At 38.6% G+C, this 27917-nt stretch overlaps 1 protein-coding gene across 5 annotated transcripts in view; it reads left to right on the plus strand.

Moving 5' to 3' along the window:
* Positions 1 to 26592, plus strand: part of ATG5 (autophagy related 5) — a 67646-nt gene extending 41054 nt beyond the window's left edge. For 3 of the 5 annotated variants that reach the window (XM_051613173.1, XM_051613174.1, XM_051613178.1), the window contains exons 7-8: positions 2911 to 3028; positions 24256 to 26592. In XM_051613173.1, the coding sequence (XP_051469133.1) occupies positions 2911 to 3028; positions 24256 to 24392 (255 nt within the window). In that variant the 3' untranslated portion in view covers positions 24393 to 26592. Of the gene's footprint in view, positions 1 to 2910; positions 3029 to 17810; positions 17856 to 20438; positions 20601 to 24255 lie in introns of those variants that run through there. The other 2 variants (XM_051613175.1, XM_051613177.1) reach the window with 2 other exon arrangements.
* The last annotated feature ends 1325 nt before the right edge of the window (positions 26593 to 27917 follow it).

Below are 27917 nucleotides of genomic sequence, written 5' to 3' on the forward strand. Positions count from 1 at the left end.
GATTGACTCCCTCCTGGTGTATCGTGCATATGCATCCAGCATTTTTGGACAGCTCACAGCTACACTGGGGTTAGACTGTGAAATAAAATAATTTTAAAAGCTCTATATTCTGCAGGAGCTGTAAAATCTTTGTAGGAAAAGATGATGGATGCTGCACAAATACCTGCTTTAGGCCTGAGGTAGATTATTTCAAGTCTTTGTTAGTTTTAACAGTTAACCAGTGATGTCTTTGTGGGTGAGGTTACAGATAGTACTGTTTTGCATGATTGATTAAGCAAATATTGTACAAAACATGACATTATGTGAGCACTTACTCATGTTGGCTAGTCCTTCATGTGGTGCTGTAGTAAATACTGGAGTAGAAAGCTGTGGTCAAGTTGGACATATTACTAGCTACAACACTTATTTTTCTAAAATCATTTTTGCTGCTATGTGACAAAGATACTTTGAAAAAATATCCTATAAACATTCTAGACTGTAGGATGGGACTTTTCTTGTGACTCTTTTAATGCATAAAGCATCTGGTGCATGGGAGGAGAGAGGAAGCATGTTGGGGGTCATTCTCTGCCCATAGAATTATGTTTGTGAACCACAATCCTTGTATAAATACCATGAAGTTACTTCTGTCATTTTAACATTGATGGAGACCAGTGATTTTTATCTGTATTGCTCAACACTTAAAACAGAAAATTAATTTAATTTTATATAACACTTCATGATAGCAGCTGAGGATGTTGCTTTGCAGTGGTCAGCAACTGTCTGGGAGACTAGAAGATAGACCTTTGGATTTCACTCTTGCTATAATATGGCATTAAGTTATGATAACTAGGGAAAAATTGATTGAAAGTTATTAATAAATAGTGAGAAACTGCAATATGCACTTGGGAAATTCTTGGCTTTTAAGTCTGTTGATGACAACCACCTTTGCCTTGCATCCTTCTGATGTTTATTTCCAACTTCTGCTGCTCCAGATGGCAAACCCTTGGGAGCTGTGATTAGACTCCTGTGAATAAGTGGTTATTTTTGAAAAATAAACCCAAAATGCTAGAAAATTGTTTGGGCTATAACAAGGTTAGGGGTTTGTTTATTTATTTTAATTTCTTAATGTTTTGGAGGTAAATTTCTTCAGTATGTCGTGCCAGAGTTCACTTCTCGAGCTGGATGTGCCTGAGGTGCATCCTGCTGGCTGGGTTTCCCTCCCATCGTTTTTCAAACGTTCAGACATTCCATTAGCCCTGTTTGTATCCACATTCTGCTACCCTGAGGACATAAAGAATTGACTACAGGAGCTCGTCAGCTCCTCCTCATCAGTCTTTGTAAGAAAAACTGGAAAAAGGCTGTTTTTCCATTTTTGGAGGCTGTTGGCAGGAATTAACAGGTAGCTGTGTCAACAGTTCTCCCTGTCCTGCTGTTTCAGAGGTGAATGACAATTAAGTTGTCATGGTTATTCTAATGCCTGTGGCTTTTCATGTAGGTAGGTGACAGGGATCACACTGAAACTTCCTTTCAACATTAATTTTTAATTTTCACATTTCTTACTATACTTCCTATTTATTTATTTTTTTCCAGAAACCTCCACCAGCAGGTAAAATATTTTTTGGATGTTCTGTTCGTTTTGTTTTGTTTCTGTTTTTTAAGTCCTGTGATAGGTCAGGAACCACTTTGAGTGGTAGGAAAGGAAATTTGGAAGGAGCAGTGGCCTGCATTGCTTTTTCCAATTAAGATAGTATGTGACGAGAGTGTAATTTACTGGAGCCCAGTCCCCTGGAATGCAGGCCACATCAGCTGCTCTCTGGAGTTAGCTGCTTAGCAGAAATTTGTCAGCAACAATTTAGAACTTAAGTAAATTGTTGGGGTTGATTGAATATGAGGTTTTTAACTTCTGTTTGCTCGCTCAGGTGCCCAGTTTGGGAGAAGAGGTCAAGCTGTCAGGATTTTTTTCCCATCCTTTTGAGATCAGATGCTTTCTGGCCCTGGGCTTGCTTATACAGATCCTCAAAGAATGGGATTACTTATCATAACCACAGTTCTTAAATAAGTGTATCTGTAGATCCTATAAGCTGCTTTGCTTCTGCAACACTGGGAGTTTATTGCTTACATTGTGGACAGTGACTGCCAGTTGATTTGCCTTTTTTGCTTCCAAAAAAAAAAAGTAAATTATGAAAATATGGAAGTCCTAACAGGACCCAGAGTTAAAACCACTCTGAATTCCTGTGTGTATCTGCCACAGAAGTGGTGCATGTGTGGTGTTTACACCTGACTAATTCCTTAAGCAGGCAGACTCTAGGTTGTCTGTGAAAGCACATTTTTTAAATTTAATTTTCTTTAATTGTGTTCTGGTTCTCATAGCTACAGTAGTTTTCATTTTTCAGCATAAAATCTCCTGGCAAAATTCAGGTGGCTTAAGTTGTAAAGGTACTTCTTTGCCATTGAAAGTGCTTGATGTGTGTCTAAAAGCAGGAAGACAAACTAGTGCAGAAGTTGTCGGGTATTTGTTACTGTATTGCTTTGACTTGGCAAAACATACAGGTGTTTGCTGAGCTCCTAAGTTTGTGCTCACTGCTTGTTTTACTTTAATTAAGAATATATTGAAATGTTTGGTTTAAGCAGATTTTATTCCCATAACAGAAGGAGGTTTTCTTTAATTAGAAAAGAACTTAATGCTTTTATATCCATGACATGGTTTGTAAATTATCTTCATAGTTTTCTGGAGCATCAACAGCCAAAAACTTCTCTGCATTTCATGATATGAATGGAATGCAAGAGGAAGGAAAAAACAAATCAAAGCCCAGATGTTGTTTCTGCTGCAGCCTCTTGTTCTGTCCTATCTTCTGCCTGTCTCAAATAGTAATACTTCATATTTCCATGGTCCTTAAATTGTTGTTTTTGCTAATCTTGTTATTAAAACAGGCAACAACAGAGAGACCTTTTATACAGAAGCTATTTCGACCAATTGCTTCAGGAGGACAGTTGCATACTTTGGGAGATCTGCTAAAAGATGTGTGTCCTAGTGCTGTCACCTCTGAAGGTACTGTAGAAATCAGCTTCCATCCAATAAGATCCTTTTTTCTGTTTATTTATTGTTTGGGATCAGACAGGGATTTGGGAGGAGGAACTATGTCTCAGTACCAGGGTTTCAGATTTCACTCTGTCCTCTGGTGTTCTCATTATACATCACCTGCAGTGTTTGGAGAGGGTAAGATGGAGTCCTTTAGGCACTCCTGAAACATTCACCTCTGGAAGTTTTATTTTAAAATTCATATACTCCTTTGCCATCACACTGGTCTTAGAAAATAACATGCGAGTGCTTTTATTGCATTTTTAACAAGCATTCTTCAAGCAAAGTCAACTAAAGTTTTCAGTTACCTTTAATGATAGATTGTGTAAACTTTTCATATGTAAAACTACAAAATTGCTAGAAATTGAAGGTGTTTTCAGAAGGCCAACCTTTTAAATTGTACCAAAAAAATAAAGTGATTGTTAAGTGGCACTTTGTGACAAAATACTGGTTAGTTCATGTAGCATCGTATTACTTGATGCAGTAGCATTTGTTGATCAGCACTTACTCAGAAAAATAAGCTTTTTTGGGTGTTACTTTACCCTCAGAGATTACAACTGTTGAAACTTGGATATACTTGCCTGGTGGGATAAATGTAAAAGTTACCTACTGTGCAAACTGAGATAAAAATTATCCCATCTGAAATGTTTTTCATCTTGTACTTTCTCTCGTATTACCAGTTCCTTCAAAAGGGTAAATTATTTTTTTTAGTCAATAAATAGCTATTTGCTTTGAGAAATGTCTGATAGTCTAGAGAAGATCTTGGCACAAAATGTGCTGATGTAGTATCAGCACCTTTTGACAATGAAACCCTGAATTTGAAATCAATATAAAAATCAATATAAGATGCTGTTGTACACAGAAGTTGTGTCATTCCAAATCAAACAGTTGTCACGGATTTCTTTAACTATGGCCATCTTAGAAATGGAGTGGAATCTCAAAGGTGGTTTTTTTAACCCCTGTTTAATATTTGTTAACACATTTTCAAAAAATAACATTTATGAAAAATAGGGAATGTTGCTAGCCATGCATCCATTTTTCCCAAAGCTGCTATAAATTTTAGAGCATAATTGTAGGTGCTACTTGCACCTAGCTGTCCAAAAGATAAAGCAAAGTACTTGGTGGTTAGCACTAGTGAGTTTAACCATCTTTAAGTGCAGAAATGTGAGGATTCTACAGACACTAGTGAAAAGGTATGATGTAAATTTTTAAAAAAGAATAAGAAGGTTGGTGCATTTTGACTTGGAAAGCAGTCAGGAGCACAAATGGAATGGAAGAAAAACTCAAAAAGCATTTATGCAGAAGTTATTCCAAGGATATAATGGATGATAATTTAGTTGAATTTTTAGATCATTTAGTTGGAAGCTGCAGGTGGAGAATGTGCTGTTACTGCTTGTATTAAAAGTGAATGCAATGTCATTTATCTGAGCACCAGTGGCTCAATGCTTCTCGTGAGTACGTGGTCTCTTCAGATGTAGACAAATGCACCAACCTTGACTAGCAGACTGGAAACATGCTGTGCTAGTTGCTTGCTTTATTTTTGTTCAAACAAAGCCCCTATAATGTTTATTCAATGGGGCCAAAAAAATGATTATTTGGAAGAACTAAAGTAGGTTCTACCCTTACACAAGAGGAGTGATTTGAAATTTGGAGGGTTTCCTTACACTGGAATGTGTTTGTTCCTGTATAAAGCTGCTTAAGTTTGGCCTAGTTTTAAGATCCTACTGACCAACTTGCAAAGTTAGAGTTTAATAACTGATCTTTCATAGGTGTGAGTTTCAAGGATTCAGCAGAATTCCTTCTGTAATGCAGCTTTGTGTTGTTGTGCTGTTCAGTTGTTCCCTCATGCTCCAAGTGTTTGTGTCTTCTGGTAGGTAGCAGAAGGAGAACTGCCTGAGCTAAATGCAGAAAATCGGGTGAACTCTTGAGGAGATATGGGGGTAGAGTGATACACAGAGCCAGTGGAAGGGGAGGCAGCCTCACTGAAAAAGTAATTTGGAAGAAAATGACAGATCTGGGAGTCATTAAATATGATGGGGAGAGCGACTATAAACAACGTCGCAAGATGAAAGAGATCGGGGCAACAGCCAAAAATTGACATAATGACTGTGAACACCTGGACAGAGTAAGAGGGTTAGGAGATGATAAAAGGATGAGGGGGGAAAAAGAAGCATATTGCGTGTGGATCATACACTAATGTTGTGCAAGGCATCCATGAAAGAATGGGAGTGGAATTCCTGCTGGCAAAGTGATTCTCATGGTCTATAGGCCTGTTTGGAGAGATAAATGGAATCAAAAGTTGAAAAGAAGGGCAGTTTGCAGTGGCAGAATGAGAAAATGCAGGTGGACAGGTGATCAGATAGAGCTGGACATAGTCAGATAAGAGATTGAGGAGAACTTCTTTGGAGTCTGCTGTTCAAGTAGACTGCACTCTAGAGAGGAATACAGAGTAAAAAATTAAACATGGCAACATGGATAGCAAAAAAGACCTGTAAGATAGTTCAGGAAGAAACAGAACTAGGACAAAATGGAGGGATGATAGAGAAGGGATCAGACTTAGGAAAATTAGCTGAAAAGATGGATGGCCATGACAGCAGTGATGTTCAGATTTTATTCAGTGTTGTCAAATGTTTAGGTCTACTTAATTTTTCTAAGCAAAGGAAAAAAAAAATAATATCTCGTCAAAGGTGTGCTTAAAGACTTAGTAGATGTTGGTGAAGCAAGTTGTTTTCAAGTTTTTTCACTCTTGTTTCCAAAAAGTAACTTGGATACAAGATTGGTTTTTAACTTCCCTCTTTAGTGAATTAATGCATTGGTGACATCAGCTGCATTTTTTGTTAGTGCAACACAATCAATATGAGCTTCTCTTTCTTTCTCCGTGTGTTGAACATTTTTATTTCCCCCCCCCCATTCCCTCTATGGTTTTTTCAATGACTTTTCATTCAACTGGAAGCTTCATAGCAGTTGTGGTGGTTGCTTGTCCATGGTGACATCCATAACTGAGCTTTGTGCCGTGGGAACACAGAGGATGTATGATTGTCAAGCTCAGCATTTGTAGCCATAGATGTGAGCTGTTCCTGCTGCCAGACACTTAAGGACCACCACAAGAGGAGGGAGGGAAGGGTTTCAAGAGCCACCCACAGTGTCTATATGCCTTTGCTTTAGGAAACATGGATATAATTAAGTCTTCTCTTTTAACTGTGCTGAGAAAAAATATTTCAATGAAAAGTGTATTTTTATATATATGTGTATTGAATATATATGTTGATTACCCAGCCCTTGCAAACATGGTGTAAGGGGCATTGTCAGCAGTAGAGGAGGTTGAATAGTGACATTAAAACACTGATAGTGAAAATTATCTTAGTAAAATATTGTGTCAATATTAGTTTGGAGAGTTACAGACTGTGGGTAGCTGTTTAGATACTGCATTTTATTTAAATTAGCTTATGAAACTATTTATTCAAGGCTTTTATTGTTTGTTGAAGTGCTCTAAAAAAGAAGAACTTGAGCAGTTATTATTCCAACCCATACTTCCCTGTCTCTCCTGAAACTGGACCTTTATTCCATTATGCATAATGCTTTAATGAGCACCTTTCTGGATTGCTAAGTAGTTTCATCTCCTTAAACTGTTCATTGGAGGGAAACTGATGGACGAAAGTGAAAGGTTTTTTGTCGTGGGCATTGTTAGACTAAAGCAAAGAGTGGTTTCCACTTAGAGTCTATTCTTTAATTCTTCAAATTGCAAGGACTTTTTTTTAATTTTGTGGTTTTTTGGCCTTAAGCACCTCAGTGGAATTGTTGCAGAGTGTAATAGTTTGGAACCCATTTGTCAAAATGCAAATCAAACCATTTATACATTGAAACACACATCAAGCAATTTCTACATTACTAATACTGCTCAGAAAGTGTGAAGAAAAGCAGTACTTTGAATTAGAGGAAGCCTTGAGAAGCCAATGTAGTACTTAACTTTTGGCAATTATATTAATAACCTTAACAGTAAAGGACAAGCTGTTCCTCTGGAACAGCAAGGAGAATGGCTGCTTTTATTAGTAGTAAACATCTTAAAGAATAATAAAATATTAAGAGAACCTTCAGAGAAGATGCTCTTGTTTCACCTTGCTGTACTCCTACTGCAGGACTGTGCAGTACTTGATTCTGGAAGACCATATTGGAACTGATGTAAAATAACACTAGTTTTCTGTCTAAATGAGCATTTAGACAGCAGTTGTTGTAAATCAGATATATCCTCATTAGCTGAGTAGCTTTTCTTTTTCCCTGGAGCCTATTTAGCTGTTTCAAAGGCAGTGACTGTGTGGCAACAGAAATGGTAGGACCGAGTCATCACAGAAAGTGCATCAACTTGCATTTTAATATTGATGTATTTAATCAGTTTCAATACTTTTTTGTTGTTCTGATCCTCATGTGTTAACATGAAGTTTGGGAAGCAGTGAAGTCCTACTTGTCATGTTTAATAAAGATTAAAATTAATCTTCTCAAACACAAACTAAGCCAGTAATAACTTCCTCTGCATTGCAGCCCACTGTAGTATCTCTTTAAGGCATGTTATTATTTTTTAGTTATTGCAATAATAAATTATAATTCATCCATTACACAGCAGTTCAAAAATGAAAGACACTTCAGTCTGAAATGTTACTATACTGTGTATTAGTACTTTTTATTTATTTACTGTATTTCTGTAATTTTTGTTTCCTTAAATTCTTCTAAAGGCTGCATACAATTGAAGTTGCACTTGGGAGTTCTGTGGTTGTGTAGCTATTCATGGACCTCCTGGAGTTATTTGGAATCCTTACTAGAAGATAGGCAATTTTATTTCAGTTTTCAGTCTTTTAAAGTAAAACTTCACAAGTGCTGTAATTTGAGCATACTAAAACTGTTTAGTCCTTAGTTGTGTTCATCTCCTGTTGGGGTGGGGTGCACTTGGCTTTGTTTTTGTTTGTTTCTCCCTAGTTGTTCATACTTAAAACTGAGACAAGCTGGTCATGTAGGGTTTGGGGAATGTTTAATTATTCTAATCTTGATCCCAGCATCATGGAAGAGTGGTCTTTATTTTTTCATGTCTTTTTTCAACGTGTGCGGAGCTCTTATTTTCTTCCATGTCAGTGACTCTACAGCTCTACCTTTCTTTTGCCTACTGTTCCTTCAGTACCTCTATTCTAGCCATACATAACTCTTGCTGTCCTTTGTTGCTTTTTTAATATCTGCTTTTGCATCCACTTGGGTTTTGAGCAACCTGGTCTGGTGGGAGGTGTCCCTGCCCATGCAGGGGGGTTGGAACAAGATGATCTTCAAGGTCCCTTCCAAACCGAACCATTCTATGGTTCTACGATCCTTTAAAATTGTCTCTTCTCCTTCTTGGACTAAATTCCTGCAATGTCTAGAAATGTTTCTGTAGTTTTTCAAACCTTTGCTGTTTTCCTAGTAGAAATAGATCTAGATCTTCAGGGAAGTAGTTAGTCATTATCACTTCTGGTTTAGTTGTTTCTTCTTGCTTTCCATCCTTTAGTTTTGTGGTGTTCTGTTACTACTACTTAAGTTTCCTTGAGTTTTCAAAAATATTTTTGTACCATTGGATATGAAAACCTAATATATTTGGATATCTAGGGGCTGTGTCTCTCTATCAGCATTTCTTCCATTTCCTAGTTTAGGTCTCTTGGTTTTTAGATGTCCTCCAAGAAGATTAATGTCCTGATTGCTCTGGGAAGTCCAGAATAAAATTGTCCAGTGTCTCACTTTCCATTCACCATTTTACACTCCTGAAACTGTCCAGAGATCCTTTCCAGCCAACAATCCAAAGTCCTTGTTTTACTTCTCATAGACTGTGTGTCGTGTAGTTTTGAATCCAAGCTCATGACAGATGTCTTTTTTATTTTAATATGAAACACCCATTCACGAGGACTCCAGGGTTAGAATCAGATTCTTCTGATTATTCATGCTACAGCTTGTAAACTCCTTGTCTGATCTGCTTTCCTGTGCTTGTGGCTGCCACTTGCACAGACAAAAGTTGATCCTTTAATTGGACAGTCCTTGTGTGGTAAAGTGGAATTGTCAGCAGTAGTTCTAGGCCCAGAAAATGAGGCAGTCTTTTAAATCATTTGAGAGTTAACACACTAAATCTTCTCACAAATAGTAATATGGAGGAACAGGCTAAGATGAAGCTTGTTCTTCCCTGTGGTCCTTTGAATAACCAAGTTAATTATTTGTGTCTAAGGGCAATGGCACCCTGGCTGTTTTTCCCTACTATCTAATAACCTCTGTCTTACTAAGATGAGGCAGATGAGGCTACCTGCCTACAGCTGCAATGTCATTTATGACAGGTAAATAAAATCAAGTGTTACCTTTCTGTTGCTGTGAGACAGGTCATCTGCACTTCCCCATGGTTCCATGTATCTGCTGATGGGTGTTCCTGTTGCCAGCTAAGGAGCCTTTGTTTCCAGAAGTAGTGATACCAGTTCTGAACTTCAGAGTTTATCAAATTTGAAAAAGCCTATGTGAATAGCTCACAGGGATATAAAAAAAATAATAAGAAAAAGGAATTTGTTTAGCAGACATTTATGAGGTTCCTGTGGAAGAACATCCTAATTGGAACAGGCTGCCCAGGGAGGTGGCAGAGGCACCGTCCCTGGAGATGTTAAAAAAATGGGTGGACATGGTGTTTCAGGAGATGGTTTAGTGGTCAGGGGTTGTAGTGCTGATGGTTGGACTTCATGATCTTGAAGGTCTTTTCCAACCTTGACGATTCTATGATATTGTAAATATTTCATTTAGAAATTGTGTCTCATTAGGAAAAGGGGATGAACACACAACTACAGAGCAACAACTGCAAGAGGAAACCAGTGCTGAGTTCAACAGAATGCTTTGAAGAGGCAAAGGGTTAAAATGATAGAAAACAGAGTTGTTCTGGGGGAGGGAAATACTTCTTTCCTCTTGCACACCAGAAATTTAAGACATTGTGCATCACGCAAAGATAAAAACTGTATAATACAGAAGGAAACAGTTTTATTCCACAGTTATCATGTCTAAACAATTCTGGATGCAATTTTCATTTGCCAGTGTTGTTGAAGTCTTCATAAAACTTGTTTTGATTTTTGTCTCATGCTTCCTTGAAGACTCAAATGCTAAACATTTGGACACAATGACGCAAACAGTAGGCTATCAATCAGTCCCAGTTTTCACAGCATTGTTGTTCATTCAGAAAATCTGTGTGAACTGACCCCTTTCTACAGCAGTGTCATTAGTTCTTTCAGAAGTAAAATGAGGATCAAAAAGACTTCCAGGATTTTTCTCTTAAGACTTGCTGTACTGAATGATTTTGTAAAATTAGGGATCAGCTGTTTTCAATTAACTCTCAGCTTTTTTTAATGTATATTGTATGAGAGACTACATATTAATTGGTTTTGTTCTCCCTCAGTTTTCTAAGCATTTGACTTCCAGTAAATTAGTCAAACAGAAAATTGAATTTAGATTAGATTTGCTGTGTAGGCTCCTAATTTTGAAGCAAGTGACAAACAGTGCAATAGACGGAAGTGAATGTGAGCAGTGTGAACTTCTTTGGATTGATGTGAAGAATAACTGGGCTTGTTCTGTCTGAGATCAGAATTAGCTGGACCTTGGGAGCAGCACAGCAGGGAGAGGAACAGCACAGCACCATCCCAGTCCTTGCTGCTCCCCATGGAAGCTGTTGCTCCCCATGTCTGGCTAGTCAGTTTGGCTGCTTGTGCTCTCTGCAGGCTGGTCTCTGCTTTTCAGTGCTGGGGAGGTACAGTGTTGAAATGCTTTTCCAGGCCACCTAATTATAGCCCTGGTCAGTTTTAGGTGGTTTATTAGCAACGTTCTCCTCCCACATGGATGTTGTGTGTGAAGGGTTATAGCCTTTGTAGTGGACAGGCATACTCTTAAAAGTTGATTAAAAGCTCACCAGTGATACGAATTCTAGTCCCCTGTCTCTTCTGCTGTGAGAGTCATCTTGCAGGACAGAACTGAACTTCAGACTACTACTTCAGCTATTCCACCCTCCTTGTGTCCTTGACTCAGTGGTGCTGCCATGTTAGAGGAGGTCATCATGTACATCTCCTTTCTGGTGTGAGTCATTATTTGTGTGTGTTATCATCTCCCAACCAGGCCATCTGCTTGGATTATCCTTCTGCATCTGCCTTTCATCTGTCTGACTTCTGGCTTTTTTATTTTCTGTTTTTTTCTTTACACCCACACCTACCTGCCCTAGTTCCTTTTTTTTTTTTGTTTTTAAGTTGAAATGGAAATATTTTTTCTATGTTAAAATTGCATGTCTCTGGATTCAGTAGTTCTTTTTGGTCAAAAGAGGTGGAAGTCCAGAGGTTGGCTTGAGATCATAGAATTAGTAGTCATGACTACAGAATTAATTAATACAGATCTAATTTGTCATGACTACACAGAAAGGTGCAAGTAATCTGAGATTTAACAGTATGGCAGCTGTGCTGTTCATATGGCTTCTTGTTAGCATCTTCATTTCTAAACAAGCTCTTTGCATCATCAGAGAAGGCTTATGGGTATGCAGAATGCTCTGGCTTGCTTGATCTCAGAAGAACAGAAGAAACATGGTGGGGATCTGTGACTGGTTGTGGTCTTTATGCATGGAATTTCTCAGGAAATAGCAAGATAACTTGGTTTTAAGGATTGTTCCAACTTTGCCTCAATCAACTATACAAGCATTATCAGTTCGGTAGCTTCTGAGCCCTCTGCTCCTTTCCTAGTGGCAAATGAAATTGAACAAGTCCAAATGCTGGATTCTGCACCTAGGATGGAGTAACACCAGCCTGAGTATAAATTGAGAGAGGAGTGGCTGGAGAGTAGCCCTGGAGAATGGGATCTGGGGGTGCTGGTCGACAGCAGGGTCAGTACAAGTCAGCAGTGTGCCCTGGCAGCCAAGAGGACACACCACAACCTGGGGTGCATCAAACATGGCATGACCAGCCAGTCCATAGAGGTGATCACCCTGCTGTGCTGAACATTGGGGTGGCCTCACCTTGAGGGCTGTGTGGAGTTCTGAGCTCCATGATTTAAGAAGGGTGTGAAGGTCCTTGAATACATCTAGCCAGAGGAGGGCAAAGGAGCTGCTGAAAGGGCTGGAAGGAATGTCCCATGAGGAGTGGCTGAGGACTTTGGGTTTGTGTAATTTGGAAAAAAGGAGGCTGAGGGGCAGTGTAGTTGTTCTCAACAGTTTCTGGGGGGAAAAGTGGAGAAGGGAGGTGCTGAGCTTTTCTCCCTGTGATCCAGTGATAGGACACATGGTTCAAAGATGCACCAGGGACAGAGGTTTATGGTGGACTTTAGGAAGCATTTCTTTACTGAGAGGGTGATGAGACAATGGAATGGGCTTCTTAAAGAGGTGGTCGATGCCCCAAGCCTTTCAATGTTTAGGAGGCATTTGGACAATGCCCTTAATAACATGGTTTAACTTTTGGTCAGCCATGGATTGGTCAGATAGTTGGACTAGATGATTGTTGTAGGTCCCTTCCAACGAAACAGAAACACTCTGTTCTATTCTAGTCTTTCCTCTTCCATCCAGCAACTTTCCTAACATCACAAGAGTAATGTGCTTTTTCTTTGTGGCATAGAAATGATTTCTGGGCCTGCACATGCAGATACAAAAGGGTAGAATGGAGGAAGAGCTACAGCAAATAGGGAAATAATCCTGTTTCACAGACAAGACTTTGGAAATTTGTTCAGCTTCAGCTAAATTTGTTCTGTCGGCCACCCAATAAGTTTTATTAGTGTCAGACTCCAGACTATTCTCTTCAAATTTGTCACAAGGCCAATGACTTTATTCAGGCACAACAAAGTTGGTTTTTTAAAGTCTATTAACAGTAGTAGTATGAAATGGAGAAAGTAAAATCCTCCACAGAGCAAACTTAACTTTTTCATAATTTAGCTTGTTCCATTTGGAAATGGCAAGCCAGCCCTTCTAAAATCCTCTGCAGAAGAGAGGTGGGATTTTTCATCCTAAGAGCAGTCTGCTTCATGGGCTGCACTAGAGCTGCACTTCCTGGGAGCATCAGAGTCCTACCCCCAAATCCCTGGTGAGTGCTGTGGATCTGAAAAATCTCGGCAGTCAAGAAAAGGAAAACTGCTAGAAATCAGGCAAGTTTTCAGACAGTAATCTGCAGAGTTTTAGGAAAACTGGAATCAAAGCATCTTGACAAAATGTTTTGGTTGTGATGAATTTTCAGTTTTAAAAGGAATCTTTTTTTGTGGTTTAGGAAGAGGCCTCAGGTTCTTTATACACTTTGCAGACATTGTGGTTGTTCCCACAGAGCTTATCACTTAGACAAAAGGTGAGTGAAGAGAGACAAAAATGAAGGAGAAATTAGAGGCACAGAAGGGTGCTGTGGTTTGCACCTGGTCACACTGAGGTCAGTAGCAGAGTTAAGAACTGATCTAAATCAGTCTGTCTCACCTCAAGGAGATCACAGGTCACTCAGTATGACTAAGCCATCAAAAACTTCACCAAAGAAAAAAAAAAAAAGCCCAAGCCAAACATTTCTTCTAGCTTCTCATGTATCCTTGCTCGCAGACACAAGCAACGGCTGAAGTGCACTAAGTATATGGACTTACAGGGTATTATTTTTTACAGTTATTTTCATAAAGAATGTGAGAATACTCCAAAATTATTTATTTCAGTAGGGATCATCACCCTGATAACGTTCATCTGCTGTACAACCACTGCTGCCTTTAGTGCTGCAACTGGTGAAAGTGTAACTGGAGACTTTAGTGGGACAGCAGTAAAGCTCCTTGGAGACCTGCAACCTGGAGTTCTAACCGGGACACAGCAGCACACAACTGGATTGAAATGTTGTGGTGTCAGTGTTTCTATTTATACTAAAACAGAAGAGGGCTAGAAGGTGTGTTGTTTGTGCTGTGTGACTGTTACCAGTTCTCTGGCATAATTTTGGTCTAGATCAATTAATACACTCCTAGAAAATCTGAGCAATGTTCATGGTTTCAGAGTCTGGGGGTTCTTCTCAGTAAGCAAAATGGAGGGGGAGATAATTTAGCTGAATAGGCATGAGTTGGTTTAACCCTGAGGTCCAGAGAGTGGGTTCTAGTCCACTTTATGAGCCACTTCTATACCTTTAAGTTAGGTATATGTCCTGTATCTTTAGGAGAGGGCTGAGCAACATTGTCCCCATCTTCCTTCTTCTCTCTTACACTCCTGTTCTGCAGTGCTGCATGCAGGTGTAACCTGTTTTTCCCAGGAGATAAACATCTTACAGGGATAAAAGAAAAGAACCTGCAAAAATAAAGGACCTACCAAAAATAATTAGGATAAAACTAGCAGCCTTACCAATAATGGAAAGCAGAGCAATCCACTAGTAAACGCTACTTTCTGTGTCCTACTCTCTTCTCTAAGGATTCCACAGTACCTTTTAGAAGTAGCTGACCCCTTCTTGGAGTGCCTTGTTTTCATCAGAGGTTTTGATAACTTCACATTCAGTAGATAAATTGTACTTTATCTTACTTGGCAGGTTGGGGAATATTTGTAAGCAAGCAGAGGTAAAACATTTCCTTGAGTCAACGCCAAAGTTTTCTGCAGTGGCTTGGCCTGTGCACAGAGGGGCTGAAGTCACTGAAGAGCTGACAGCCTCTTGTGCTCCTTGCCTTCCCTGGTGGAACCACACTGACCGTGGCAAAATGCAGTGGGTGTCTGCACTTTGGGAAACTTCCCTAAGTCCAGTATCTTTGTGAAAACTGGGCCTCACTGGCAGTTTAAGCACTGAATCATAGAATCGTCCTGGTTGGAAGGGACCTTGAAGATCATCAAGTCCAACTGTAACCTATATCCCCCAACCATAATCTCATCTACCCGTTCAGTGCTTAAATCATGTCCCTAAGCACCATATCTATATTTCTTTTAAATACTTCCAGGGATGGTGACTCCACCACCTCCCTGGGAAGCCTGTTCCACTGTCCAACCACTCTTTCAGTATAGAAATTCTTCCTAACATCCAGTCTAAACTTCCCCTGGTGCAGCTTCAGGCCATTTTCTCTGGTCCTGTCATTATTCACTGGGGAGAAGAGCCCAACACCTACCTCCCTACAACCTCCTTTCAGGCAATTGTAGAGGGCAATGAGGTCTTCCCTCAGTCTCCTCTTCTCCAAACTAAACAATCCCAGCTCCCTCAGCCTCTCCTCATAGGACTTGTTCTCCAGACGTTTTACCAGCTTGGTAGCTCTGGTAGAAGCCAGACATATGGACCAGATACACAAAGAGCTGCCCTTCTTCCACTAGTGGTGCTGAGGGTTGGGATCTTCAGTTGGAAGGTTGGTTGTCTTTAAAATTGCAAACTAATGCAGCAAATTCAGCTGTAACTCATTTCAGAGCTGTGGACCTGGAGTGTTTTGTCAACAGAACTAATGATCCCTAGTAATATTGCTAACTAACTAATGGTAGTAACAAATCAAATCCTGTTTGTAAATGCTGCATGCATGTACTATAAATTTTATGGACCTACTGCTCTGCTATAAAGTGGAGGAATACTTTCTGAACACTAAAGTAAAAAAAAATGTTTGTTACTAGCCAAACTTTCTTTTAAAAATAAAGGTTATATGATAATGTCTCAGCTTTGAAGCCAACTCATTATTTTGGAATGGAAGAATTAAAATGTTTCGATGAAAATTCCCTTCCAATCTTAACTCTGAACAGGCAGCTGTTTTGTGGGGTGTATTTATTATTTTTTAAAGTTACTTATTTATTACTTTTTTAAAGTTATTTTTCAGTGTAAAGAGCCTTTCAGGTATTCCTTTACTCCTTTATCCATTCTTGAATGTTCAAGTCTTAATTCTTTATTTTTATTGTGGTAGAGATCTTTAAATACTTTAATCTACTAGCTGTTTAAAAGAACATACAGTACATGTTCAGAAACAAAATATTTCATGTGTGCAAACTCCCTTGCCTACTTATGAAATAATTTATTTTTCAATGAGGAAGGGCCCGGAAGAAACTAATGTAAGTATTTTAGCAAGGGTTTGTATTTCTCTGATAAACAGCACTCCCCTTCTGTTTGTGATCACAGGATGAAAGCTCTCTAAGCCTGTATATGTACATTTTTACTGCTACATCATGTAGTGTGCTCTTAAGATTGAGATCTCATTCCCCAGGAAGCATTTCTGTCTAAGATTAATTGCCCTTTTAAAATCAGTGTTTGATGTATTCCTTTGGCTATATCCTGACTCACTTTAACCCTCTTTGACCTGACCCCACTGGCTATTACCTCCATGGCTGAAGCAGAAATCCTTCAGCTTGATGTATGCAGTACAGACTTGAGCCTGTGGTTTTTCACATCGATGGATTCAATTAGCAAGAGTTTTTTACTGATCAGCTTAGCAGAGGCTGAAGAATTTGTCAGACATGGAACCAAACTGTCCATGCTTGGGGGTTAATCAAATGGCTCAGCCACGTTTTCGTGTCGAGTTTGCTTGTGAATTTCCTTACTTTGTTAAATATCACAGTGAGATTGCTGGAAGTTGTATTTTTAAAAAGGGGAAGCCCATTTGTTTTTCTTCAGTTAAATGGGGGAAGGTACAAAACATGAAATAGGAATCATTGAGCCTTTGATCTGTATATATCACTTAGCACTTTTCAGGCAAATGTTTGAAATTGTAATTACGTCCAAATGTCCACTTCTGAATTTGATTTAATAACTGGGCAGGTACACTAGCAATTAACATCATGGATTCATCAAAACAAGTAAACTTGCTGGTCTTTTCTGCATTTACAATGATTTTGCAGCAATATTAATCTTTCCTTGTTTTGCCTTGCTAGGAATAGTTCAACATTTGATTAGCTGAAAAGTTCATTATGAAAGAGGGATGGCTGCTAGAATCGAAGGATTTTTGCAGGCATGATGTGAATTATAGTTTGAAAATGAAGTAAAATAGAGGTTGAAAGTTCAAGAATGCCATTAAAATGTTTAAAAGTGTATGAACATGCACATGCATAGGGAGTATATCGTATGATTGTATAATGAATTTGCTATTTAAATTTTGGTGTAACAGGGTTTTGAAAATTGACATTATAGAAGTTCTCACAAACTGCTATAGCAGCAAGAGGTCTTCTACAGCAGATTGATCTGCTTTATTCCAATCTTGATAGTGAAAAATCTTTATCAAATGTTGCTTCTTTTGGTTTTCCAAGAACTGTATCGATTACATTTAGCTCCCTACCTGTAGCCAGGGATAGCTTTAATTTCTGAAGGTCAGTTCTGTACAGTTTAGAGGGAAGGGAAACCTCAGTCCTAATGAAGGGCACAGTGCATGAAGGGGTTAACTTACTGTAAGTCCAGATGCCTGCTGTTTAAAAAAGCTACACAACTCCTAAAAGAGGTTTAGCTCTCCCTCAACAATGGAAAGCATATCATGGATGAGCTGGGCTCAATTTGTCACATAATCAAGTGCTTATCTTTTAATGCACACCTTGCCTGTTCCTTGTATATATCAATGTATCGTGTCCTCACTTGTTACACAGAACAGCAGCATGATTTCAACTGAACTTTGTCAGTTGGCTCACATGGGCATAGCCAGACTTAAAAATATTGCAGAAAATTGTTTTTTAAGCTTTCATTGCTAACTCTGGTCTTGTATTAACTGGCACAGTTTAATGCTGGTTCAGGGCTGAGTCTGAGGCACTGATGCTAAGGAAGAAGGGGTATAAGAATATTTCCTGGGAGTTTTGTCTTAACATATCTCTCTTTTCCAGGCTGAAGCTAGATCTTTGATGAGAAGCGTCTTGGGCTTAGTTGCTGTAAGGTCTTCTAAAATCTTTTAACTACTAAAATGTGAGATGTTTAAAACAAGTATTTTAGGGTTCTGTCATAAATTAGTTTGGGACCTATAACAACAACCCCATTAAAAAGCTTATTTTAAATGTACAAATATAAAAATTAAAACAAAACAAAAAAAGTTTAGTAAAGTAAATCTTTCATTTCCATCCTTTATCTGCTTTTCCACTGAGCTGCAGGGACTCTTTACAGAAGTAAAAATCCCCTTGGTTGTCTGAGGTGGTATTACTGTCAGTGTTAACTGGTTTGGGCTGCATGGAGAACTAACTGTTAAATACAGTCTGCTCAGGCAACCTGGACTCAATAGTGTTTGAGCCCAAATATACCCTATTTAAACTTTTTCAATGGGACAGGAAAAGTTTTCTAGTTTGTTTACATAGTTGCTGGCTGCTGTGAGATTACAAGTGGAACCCAAGTTCTTATAAGCTGCTCCAAAGTGTAATAAAATACTGCTGGTGGTGATTAGTTTAATCCATATATTTTGTTATGTTTCAGAAATGTGGCTGTCTAGCCTGGGGATAGAGTTGAGGTAGAAGATGACAGGAAATCATGAAGGAGGAAAAATTGTATGGAGAATAAAATGATGTTTAGGGGTGATGCCAAGTATTTGATTTGATGCTAGTATTTAAAGATATTTAATGTAGATTATAATGTGGCATAGTCATCTACTTTCATTTTGAGGATACAGAAAGCTAGGACTGTGCTGGAATATAATCCAGGGCATCTAATTATATTGAGATCTGTGACAAAGAAACTTTCTTCCTCTCCTTTAAGTTACAAGTGTCTAAACTCAAGTAGGAGATGTTTATACCACGAGACGCTCATGTAAAGATCAGCCAACTGGCCTGTGTCAAACCATGTAAAGAAATACAGCAGTAATTAAATCGGTGAATATGGACTTTATGACAGTGTTGCAATGGAGGAACACTTGAGATATCTTGCCTGGAGTTAGGCTTTTGTAGCCAAGCACTCTGCAAGAACAGACTTCACTGAGGCTTGTGTAGGTCGAGTTCTATCATGACATTTTGGACTAAAAAACAGTAGTTCTTGAGAGGGGATCTGCTAAGATGACATCAAGGTGCTGTAAGGGTGAAGCTGAGACATGTCCTATGAATGCCAAAATACTCCAGGATGGAGAGGGACTTAGGTTTTGAGCAGTTTATTTTGGAGAAGAATTTAAGAAATTAAAACAGTGAGTTATAAAGATAGGTTAAACACTCTTGTTATGTGTTAACATTACTTTAAAAAGATATTTTAAGCAAAATACAAAGTTGTGGATTTAATTTACTATTAGTTGTCTTTGAGGCCAGGAACTCACCACAGTTAAAAGCTTTCTGGGGTACTTGTGTGGATATCAAGAATATCCAGAGCTGAGAACATATATTTGGGAAAACTATGACCTTCAGTTTCAGCAATGTTAACTCATGTTTCTACCAATGCTTAAAATGAGATACGTTCTAACCTTGCTGCTGGTTAACCAGATCTACCTGATTGTTTATTTATATTCCTATTGAATAGTTGGATTATATCTAGAAACCAAAGTTTTTATTCTCCAAACCACATCTTGTGTTTGGAACATGGTTTATTCTGGATACAGAATAATGTTGAGGAACAGGAAGACTGATTTATTGATCATGTATTTCTGTGTGAGTTCACAGAATCACAGAATCTTTCTGGTTGGAAAAGGCCTTTCGTATCATTGAGTCCAACCATAACCTAACTCTACCAAGCTTTGACCTCACCTCTTTTTGGATGCACTTCCCTTAAAATTGCATAGCTTTTGAGCACCTGTTAGTACTCAGCTGAGTAGGTAAGATTTGTTTAACATACAAGGTTGTTTTTGTATTTGAGACCTTTATATCAAGGTTCTCATGACTCTGGAATCTGAGCATCTCACCATATTTCTATGCATTGGTGGCTATTATACATACATATGCCAGAAAATGATTGCAGAACTGTTCCAGTTAGATTGGACTTTCTCAATGGAAAAGCCTGAAATAATATGCTTTAACTTCTAATTTATATTTTTTTTTAAAAAACAGATGCTTAATAAAAGCAAAATACGAATATTCTATATACAAATGGGTTGAATTAATTTTGTAGCTAAGCTTGCTCACCAAGCAAGACATATTTTGCCATAAATTATAAAAACACATGGTATTTGGCTAAAGTAAATATTACAAAAGTGATGTGGAAGGGTTTATAAATGCCCCTTACCTTAAAAAACAATAATTAAGTTTATGGATATTTTATGAGCACACGTGATTTTTGTAGTGGACTCAACATAATTGTGAAGCTTGTTTTCTTGTGAATGGTGTCAAGTCATTGTCAGTTCTAGTGTCAGACACTGGACCTGCTTTCAGTTTTGGACAGGTTGCTGTTGAAGAGCTAGATGCTGTTCCTCAGTTTCAGTACTAGCAGCTGATAGACCCCTGCATCAAATTGAACCACTACTGGCAATATTGAAGCTTTAGAGATGTTATGTACTTAAAAGTGCAAAAACCTGAAGTATGTTCATCAAGTGCTTGTTTATTTATGTTCTACAGCTGGTGCAGAAGTCACTGGAGTGACTTCAGGCCATGAGGGTTGTCTGGGGCTGTCACGTCTCTCTGTGTCCTAGAATATCCAACCCCAGGTGCCTGGAGAAGGGGAGGATAAATTCAACCACTGTGCAGTTAGAGGCACTGGTTACAGGTTAGAAGACAGTCTTTGAATTTGCTTACTGATAGAGTGTAATCTTTTGTAAATAATTGCATAGAATTTCCTGTGGGATCCTCTGTGCTCCAGCAGAAGTCTAGCTTTCAAGAAGGAAATTTTCACCTCTGCTTGCCAGGGACATAGGCTTTAAAAATTGAGTCAGCAGTATCTGTCAGTAACAACCTTAGTGTTTTCATCCACATATGAAGATCCACATCACTGAAAGCTATGTATGTCTGCAGTTAATTTCCTAAGAGATCCTAACACGGTAAATTAAAACCTTCCTGGTGAAGATGTTGCTGTGTCTCTTCAGAGATATCCAAGGCACCAGCTGCTGAGAGCGTGCTGTCCAGGAATGCTCTGGCTGCTTTCAGGTACATGCACCTAAAGGCCTGTCCTCCTGCCTGGGAATCTGAGGTGCAGGAGCCCTGGAAAGGAAAGCAGCTGCACCACAACCACCAAAGCAGAACTCTGCTCCCTGTAATGCTGACCCATGAGGAGTTTTCCTACAGTGTGGTGTAACTTATCAGGAATACCTTGAGTATCTTCTAGTCCAGAACATAAGATGTCTTCTGAAGATGTGTTTGCAAGCAAATGTTTGTGGACAATTTCACAGCTGAAAAAGCTGGAAACTCCTTCTCCTAGGTAAGGCTGCTATTGCACAATAGGAATCTCTCCAGGAGCAACTTGTGCCCATCACCCCTTGTCTTTTCCACCTGACTCCTTGTAAACAGGGAGTCTCCATCTTCTTGGTAGCCACCCTTTAAGTACTGGAACAATTAATCTTCTTTGTAATTAAGTAATTAAAATTTTATACCGTTTGCTTAAATAAGTGTTGTGTTTAGTAACTTGTTTATAGAGGCATTTTGTCAGTCTGAAAAGGCCTTTTTTTAAATCCTAGAATATGGGGTGGAGGGAAGAAGAGAGGACAGCACGTAGTGTGTCAAGATGCATATAAATTAAACTACAAAAACCATTAACAGTAATGGAAGGAAAAATATTATGTAAATCTATTTATCTAGAATCCAGATGGATGATGCTTTCATGATAGCTAGCAAATCATCCAGAACCCAGGTCAGGGTGGTGATGGTGGATATGAAATACACAGCTGTTGAGAAAACAAGTGTATTTTCCAGAGTTTTCATCATTTTCCAAATTTTTTTAGTGTATTTGCTGTAGAAAACTTCTTGCTACATAAAGCAGAGGAGCCAGCTATAGGAGAGAGAGTGTGACTCAAAATGGTGAAGTTACTGAAAACGTGGAAGTTGAGGAAAGTTTGGGTAAATGTGGCTTAGGTGAGAGTTTATGGACCTTAGTAACAAAAGGAGGGAAGAATGTTAAAGTAAAAACAATGGATTTTGTGAAAGAAGGCTACAGTAAATACCGAACCGGTAGATAAGATCTCTCTAGTCAAGCCTCAAGGGGACAAGGAATTAAGGAGAAGTGATGCTTTGTCAGAGATAATAGTAAAGCACAAACAATGCAAATGCAGAGATTAAGACTTTAATTAAACTGTAAATTCTCCATTGACCTCCGAGACTTTCTCACTTTGCTGAGGAAGAGAATAAAAGACTTGTATGAGAAAGGGACAGAGTTGGGTCGGGAGCAGGGGATGAGGACACCCAGATTAACTGCATTTCATTTCTAGGCAGGACACATTGAGTTAATAACCACATGCACACACATCCAAAAATGTTCTGTCACACAGTGAGAAAGAGCCAAATAAAGTGATTATCATCTATAAGCCTTTCCTCTAATGACAAGAACAAAGATCCTGAGATTCTAAAGCTTTTAATCGACTTTTGTGCAAGTTTTTGCGAAGAAGACTCAGCTCTGTGTAGGTGACTAGCACAGGACTTATGCCAGAACAGCAATCTGCCATCTGGCTGTGTCTGCAAAGTAGTTGTTTCTGAAAATTAAATAATATTATGAAAAAAAAAATAATAATCACCAACTCTGTGGCAATTTCTGGAATACCATAGGTAGATTTTACCTTGAAAGTCTTAAAGAAATATATCTGGGAGTCACTTCAATCTAAAAAAATATTTAGATTTTCTCTTTACTTCTCAGTGTCAAAACTTGGTTTCTGAGATCTTTTCTTTTGCAGTTTATGCTGTTACCAACCTCACTGGTTTCAGCCCAATAAATACCTGCTTTGGTTGGAAATACCAGAAGTTTATTTCTAAATTACATGCTGCACCTTCTGACCTGTCTGCAATAAAACCAGAAACCAGCAGTTGTTTATGCTTAATTTAGGGTGATAATGCCATTTAGAGAATCAAGCTTAATATATTTAATCAAGAATTTGAACAGAATATGGTACTGTATGTAGGTAACATGTAAGTGATGTACACTGCTTTATTTTAGGCAAATGTAACTGTCTGCTTCTGCAGGAAGAATTATTGCTACCATAAAGTCAACAATATATGCAAGGGAGATTCTTCCTAATCTAATTTAGTCTGTGCTGCCATAGATACCTGGTTATAACACAAACTTCTTCAGACAGCTGTCAAATCATTTTGGTTACCAAACAAGTAAGATTTTTATCTATGTTAGAAAGTAGGAATGATGCTACAGCTGGGATGGCTGAATGGTAGAGCCACTCATGCTACCTTCTCTTCTAGATTCTACTCTCATGCCGCTCCTGGGGATCACAGTGGTTTATTCTGTAATGCAGGGAGTGGAGGGGGGAATAAGATGTCAGTTAGAGAAGGCAGTGATGTTTCTGAGCACTGAATGTGGATTTCACTGTGGTAGGTCCATGTGAGGATGCCAGAATATAGTAGAAGAACAGTAAATGGTCACTGCCTACTTCCCCCCCGCCCCAAGCATTATTTGGAGCATATTTCAGATGCTCTTCTCATCACAAGGCACTGGAATAAATTCTCATTTTTTGTGTTTTTTTGGTTTTGGTTTTTTTTTTAGTTCATTTCATGACAGTTATGTCGGTTGCTTTCGCTGGTTCCCATCATTTGGATCAAAGGATCAAAGTACTTGCATCCTCCGGGACAAATATAAATAAAAAGAATTGAAATATTCTTAGAAAATAGTCTGTTCATACTGGGAATCATTTGCTAACTTAGCTTTTCCAAGGAAACTAAGTGAGAAAAAGCTGATGCCAACTCAGCCTTCTGAGTGACTCTGAAATATGGCTTGAGACTGAAGTAAATTATTCTTAGCAAAACAAAATTACTTCAGGAATATTAGATGTATTATAAGTGTGGTGTATTACATAGAGTTCAGCTCTTTCAGGAGGTCACAGTATTAAGAATACAACTTTCTTAGTATATTTTAGGAAGTGCAACATCTTTACCATGATCTGGGTAAGATTCATATGGCTTGTAGTTGGGTGAGATGGAGGTGCCTTAACTGTGTTGACACCATTGCAGGGAAAGAACCCTGGCAACTAATAAGTGTGGCACTTCTGTTGTTGCATTTTAACCCCTTTTTGTTTTTTTCTTGGAATTAATTTTAACTCAAAGTTTCTTGTTTAGATAATAGAAATCTCAGCTTTCTCCATTACCAGCATTTCCTGCTTTTCATTCTGTTAAGTGTTCAACGCCGTAACACCAACTAAATCTACTGTAAATTAAGCATAAGGAAATGTTTAATCTTTCTGTGAACTCTGAGTGATATACTAGTGGTTTCTCTTTTTCTTTGAATTAGATGGAGAGCAGAAGACTCAAGTGATGATTCATGGAATTGAGCCAATGCTGGAAACACCCATACAGTGGCTGAGCGAACATATGAGCTATCCAGATAATTTCCTCCACATTAGTGTCATTCCCCGACCTACTGATTGAAACTCAGCTCTCCTGATATGAGGATCATTCTCCAGCTGGAATGAGAAGGGCATGTCAGCTTCTTGCTCCTGCCAGTCTTGACAGAGGCAGCCTGACCAGCAAAAACAAACCCAACAGAAAACTGAAACAAAACGAGAAGTCCTCACTGCTGCAAGCCAAACAGGAAGAAGAGATCCTATCACCAGATAAGGGCAATGGGGCTGATCTTATTTTGCATCACTGCTGCTTTTCTTCACCGCTGTAATTAAATCAGTTGCGATATGAAAGAAATTTACAGGCCCTCTGCACGTCTGCTGTTTTCTTGTAAAATAGAATGAAGCTGAAACTGGCGGGCCCGAGAGCAAGTGGAAATGTGCCACTGGGTTGTATTTCTGATTAACAAATAAACAGGGCTGTTTCCTAGAGCGGTGGCGTTTCAACTTGGGGAGTGGAAACCTTGGTTTAATTTTCTAGAAAGTTAGACCCCGAGAGATCCAGTTACCAATAGCTTTTTGTAACAGATCGGATTACTGTAAACCCCGTCTTTCCTTAACCAGAACTTCATGTTTACAGTATGTGTATTGGTATGCAAATGATCTTTTAACTTTGGTAACAAGCAGGGAGGGATTTTAAAGTAAACCCGTGAGCATGTTTTGTCATCTAAAAACATGCACAACTTAATAATTTAGGAATACTTTTCATTTGTGTGCTGTCACTGAATACTCCAGGATGTTTATTATTCAAACCAGTTTTCATAGACTAGCAACGATGTCAGATAATTTGTCTCAGGATTTGTCATGGCATTTCTTTTGTGCTCATCTAGATCTTCCCCCCCCCAAGAATGTTTTCTTAATTTAGTTTTAAAAGTTTTACAAAAAAAAAAAAGTAAACGGATGTTGCAAATGTTTGTATCCTGCTGTTTATTCCCATAGACTAGAAAACAGTTAAATCATGGAATGATGAACAGATGTATTGCTTTTTAATAACTTTGAATTTTGGAAAGCTGAGGCTTTTCCAAGCTTCCTTACATCTGAGCTTAGTTTTCTACTGTGGTCCCTGAGCAATCAGTCTGAAATTTGCACAGATTCTTCCTTAGTTTAGCAGATGTACTTTTCGGTTATTGGATCACTTTTGTTTCTAGATGTTTGTTACCATTGCAGCTGCTCCTAGGACTCTACCATTTGTTTTTTTGTATTTTGCTGAATTCATCACACCGTGTGCTTTGTCTGCAGTTCGTGGCACAAGACTCGGTTTCTAGTAGACATGTTATCAAACATGCCAAATATTAGCAAATATAAAGAAAGCATGACATTCTTCTTTCAAAAACAGTACCTGTTGAAGTTTCTACTCAAAGTCTTAGCTTGCAGATATCCCAGTAACTCCCAGTGCTGTTCCCATCTGTTTTCATTCTCCCTAATGGTGGGGTACCTACCTGTATCTGCAAAAGAACAATATGAAGATCAATCAAACAAACAAAAACCTCTTAAAGAAGCAAGAGGGGAAAGATCTCCTTAGGTGAGGATAGAATTGAGGCTAAAAAAAAAAAAAAAAAAAAAGCCCTGTGGGCACACAAACTCAGTAGACAAAATAGTGTTTAAAATGTAAATTAGGAAATAGCATTAAGGAAATGTGAGGGAAAAGGTGTTAGTGAAGGAAACTTGTGCTGTATTCTGCAGGTCATGAAGAATTTTTAAAAACAAACCCTGCTGATGTGTGTTTATGGAGAACTGAAATACAATATTCTAAGACTGGGATGATTTGGTTGGGTTATTCTAATTTCCAGTTCTGTTTGGGATTTTTGTCACAGCGTTGGATTGGCAGTTATAAACTTTCTTAGGCAGATCCATCTAAATATTCTGGAGAATTTCAAAGTCCTGCCAATGGGTAAAGCAAATATTTTGTAGAGTCTTCGTATTTAAAAGAAAAAAAGAAAAAAAAAAGTCTTTTGTAGGGGTAATTTTTCCATTAGTCAGGATAAGAGGCAGTGCATTTAAAATCTGGTAAAGATTGTTTCCTTTCTTTTAAGGTAAACTGGAGTAAGTCACTGGCTATTTTAATATATTCTGCACCAGCAATCAAAGTATACAGCTCTCTCCTCATGGCCCATATTTGCTAGTAAATCCAACTTGAAGGCCTAGCATGGAACAAAGATACATCTTGGCTTTAAAACATACTCTTCTCTTATTTTAACTATTTAAACTTTATTAAAAAATAAAACAAAGTTTGAGTCTGTCTTTATTTCCAGCTAAAGGAGGATCTTTGTCATGGAGTGACAAAAACACTTAATTAATGCTTAATAAGTAGGAGCTTCTTAAAGAGCTGGTTGGATTATGTATCTAAACACAAGCACATCATCACAAAAATGAAGTGGCATCTTTGCTTTATCTGATTAAAATCACATTTTTGTAGTTTCTTTTACTTAGTGTGTGAACAGCAATAGCAACTGAAGGTGTGTTGTGGCTTAATTAAATGCTTCACTTAGAAATGCTGTAACTTCTGGAAAAGAAACTAGATTAGGTTTAAATTGGTCAGACTCTAACATAATACTCCCTAAATGAGTTTCAATGCTGAGGAAAAGTGTCAGATACATGCACACCCATTCCTGTGCTTTTAGAATTCATGTGTAGCTGGTGAGCAAGTTAAGTTTAAAAAAAAGAGTAAAACCCAGAGCTTGTTGCTCTCCTCACTGTATTTAATGTTGTTTGGCAATGGCTGCCTCCATTTTTGAGTGTTTGCTGAAGAAGAGTGAATTTTCCAGTGATTTTTTTGAGACCACTGTCAGTCAGCACACAAGGTGATGCCTTTTTACATTGCCATGAATTCTTTGGGGAAAATAAACAGGAGCATCCTAAATGAATTAACTTGGTGCTGGTAAAAAAGTTGGATGGCATTGCCATTGGATGTGAGCTTGACATCTGAAGGCCTCGTAACCCTGAAAAACTGGAGAGTGGGAAAAGGTGTTGATGTGAATATACAAGAGTGGGCACAGGGCCCAAGGAGAAGGATTTCTGCTGGGAAATGAGGAGAGCTCGTCCAGTGATGTGTTAGGCTGCTAAAGTTCCCGTAATCCTGGCTTCCCATGAGGTGAGGAACATCCAGAAAAGGATGGGGGGGGGGAATTGTTTGTCTTCAGGGGCAGCAGTTCTCAAATGGAATATTTTGGATGGGTCTGAAGGACTCTGTGGAAAGGAGAGATTCGTGCTGGAATAGGGACTGTGCTGCCGTAGTGGCAGGAAGGCAGGCACTGCTGGGAAGATGTTTTGGTGTGATACTGGAAATCTTGCAGGAATGTGAAGAAATCTTGAATATTAAGGACGGATCAGGCATACGAACATGCTGTATGAACAAAGTATGCAAAGGGCAACTATTGAGCTACTTCAAACCAAGTTACTTCTCCAGTAAGAGTTTTGGGAGCTGTGGAGCTATGGCACTGATGATAGCAGATGTTTTTTTCAGTTTTGATATTTAGGAAGGTCAGCATCTTGGCTGCACAAGTGTATTAGCACACTCTTAGAAGACTTCTATGGCTAAAAAATGACTATTCAC

The sequence above is a fragment of the Apus apus genome, chromosome 3 (assembly GCF_020740795.1).
Source record: "Apus apus isolate bApuApu2 chromosome 3, bApuApu2.pri.cur, whole genome shotgun sequence".
Lineage (NCBI taxonomy): Eukaryota > Metazoa > Chordata > Aves > Apodiformes > Apodidae > Apus > Apus apus.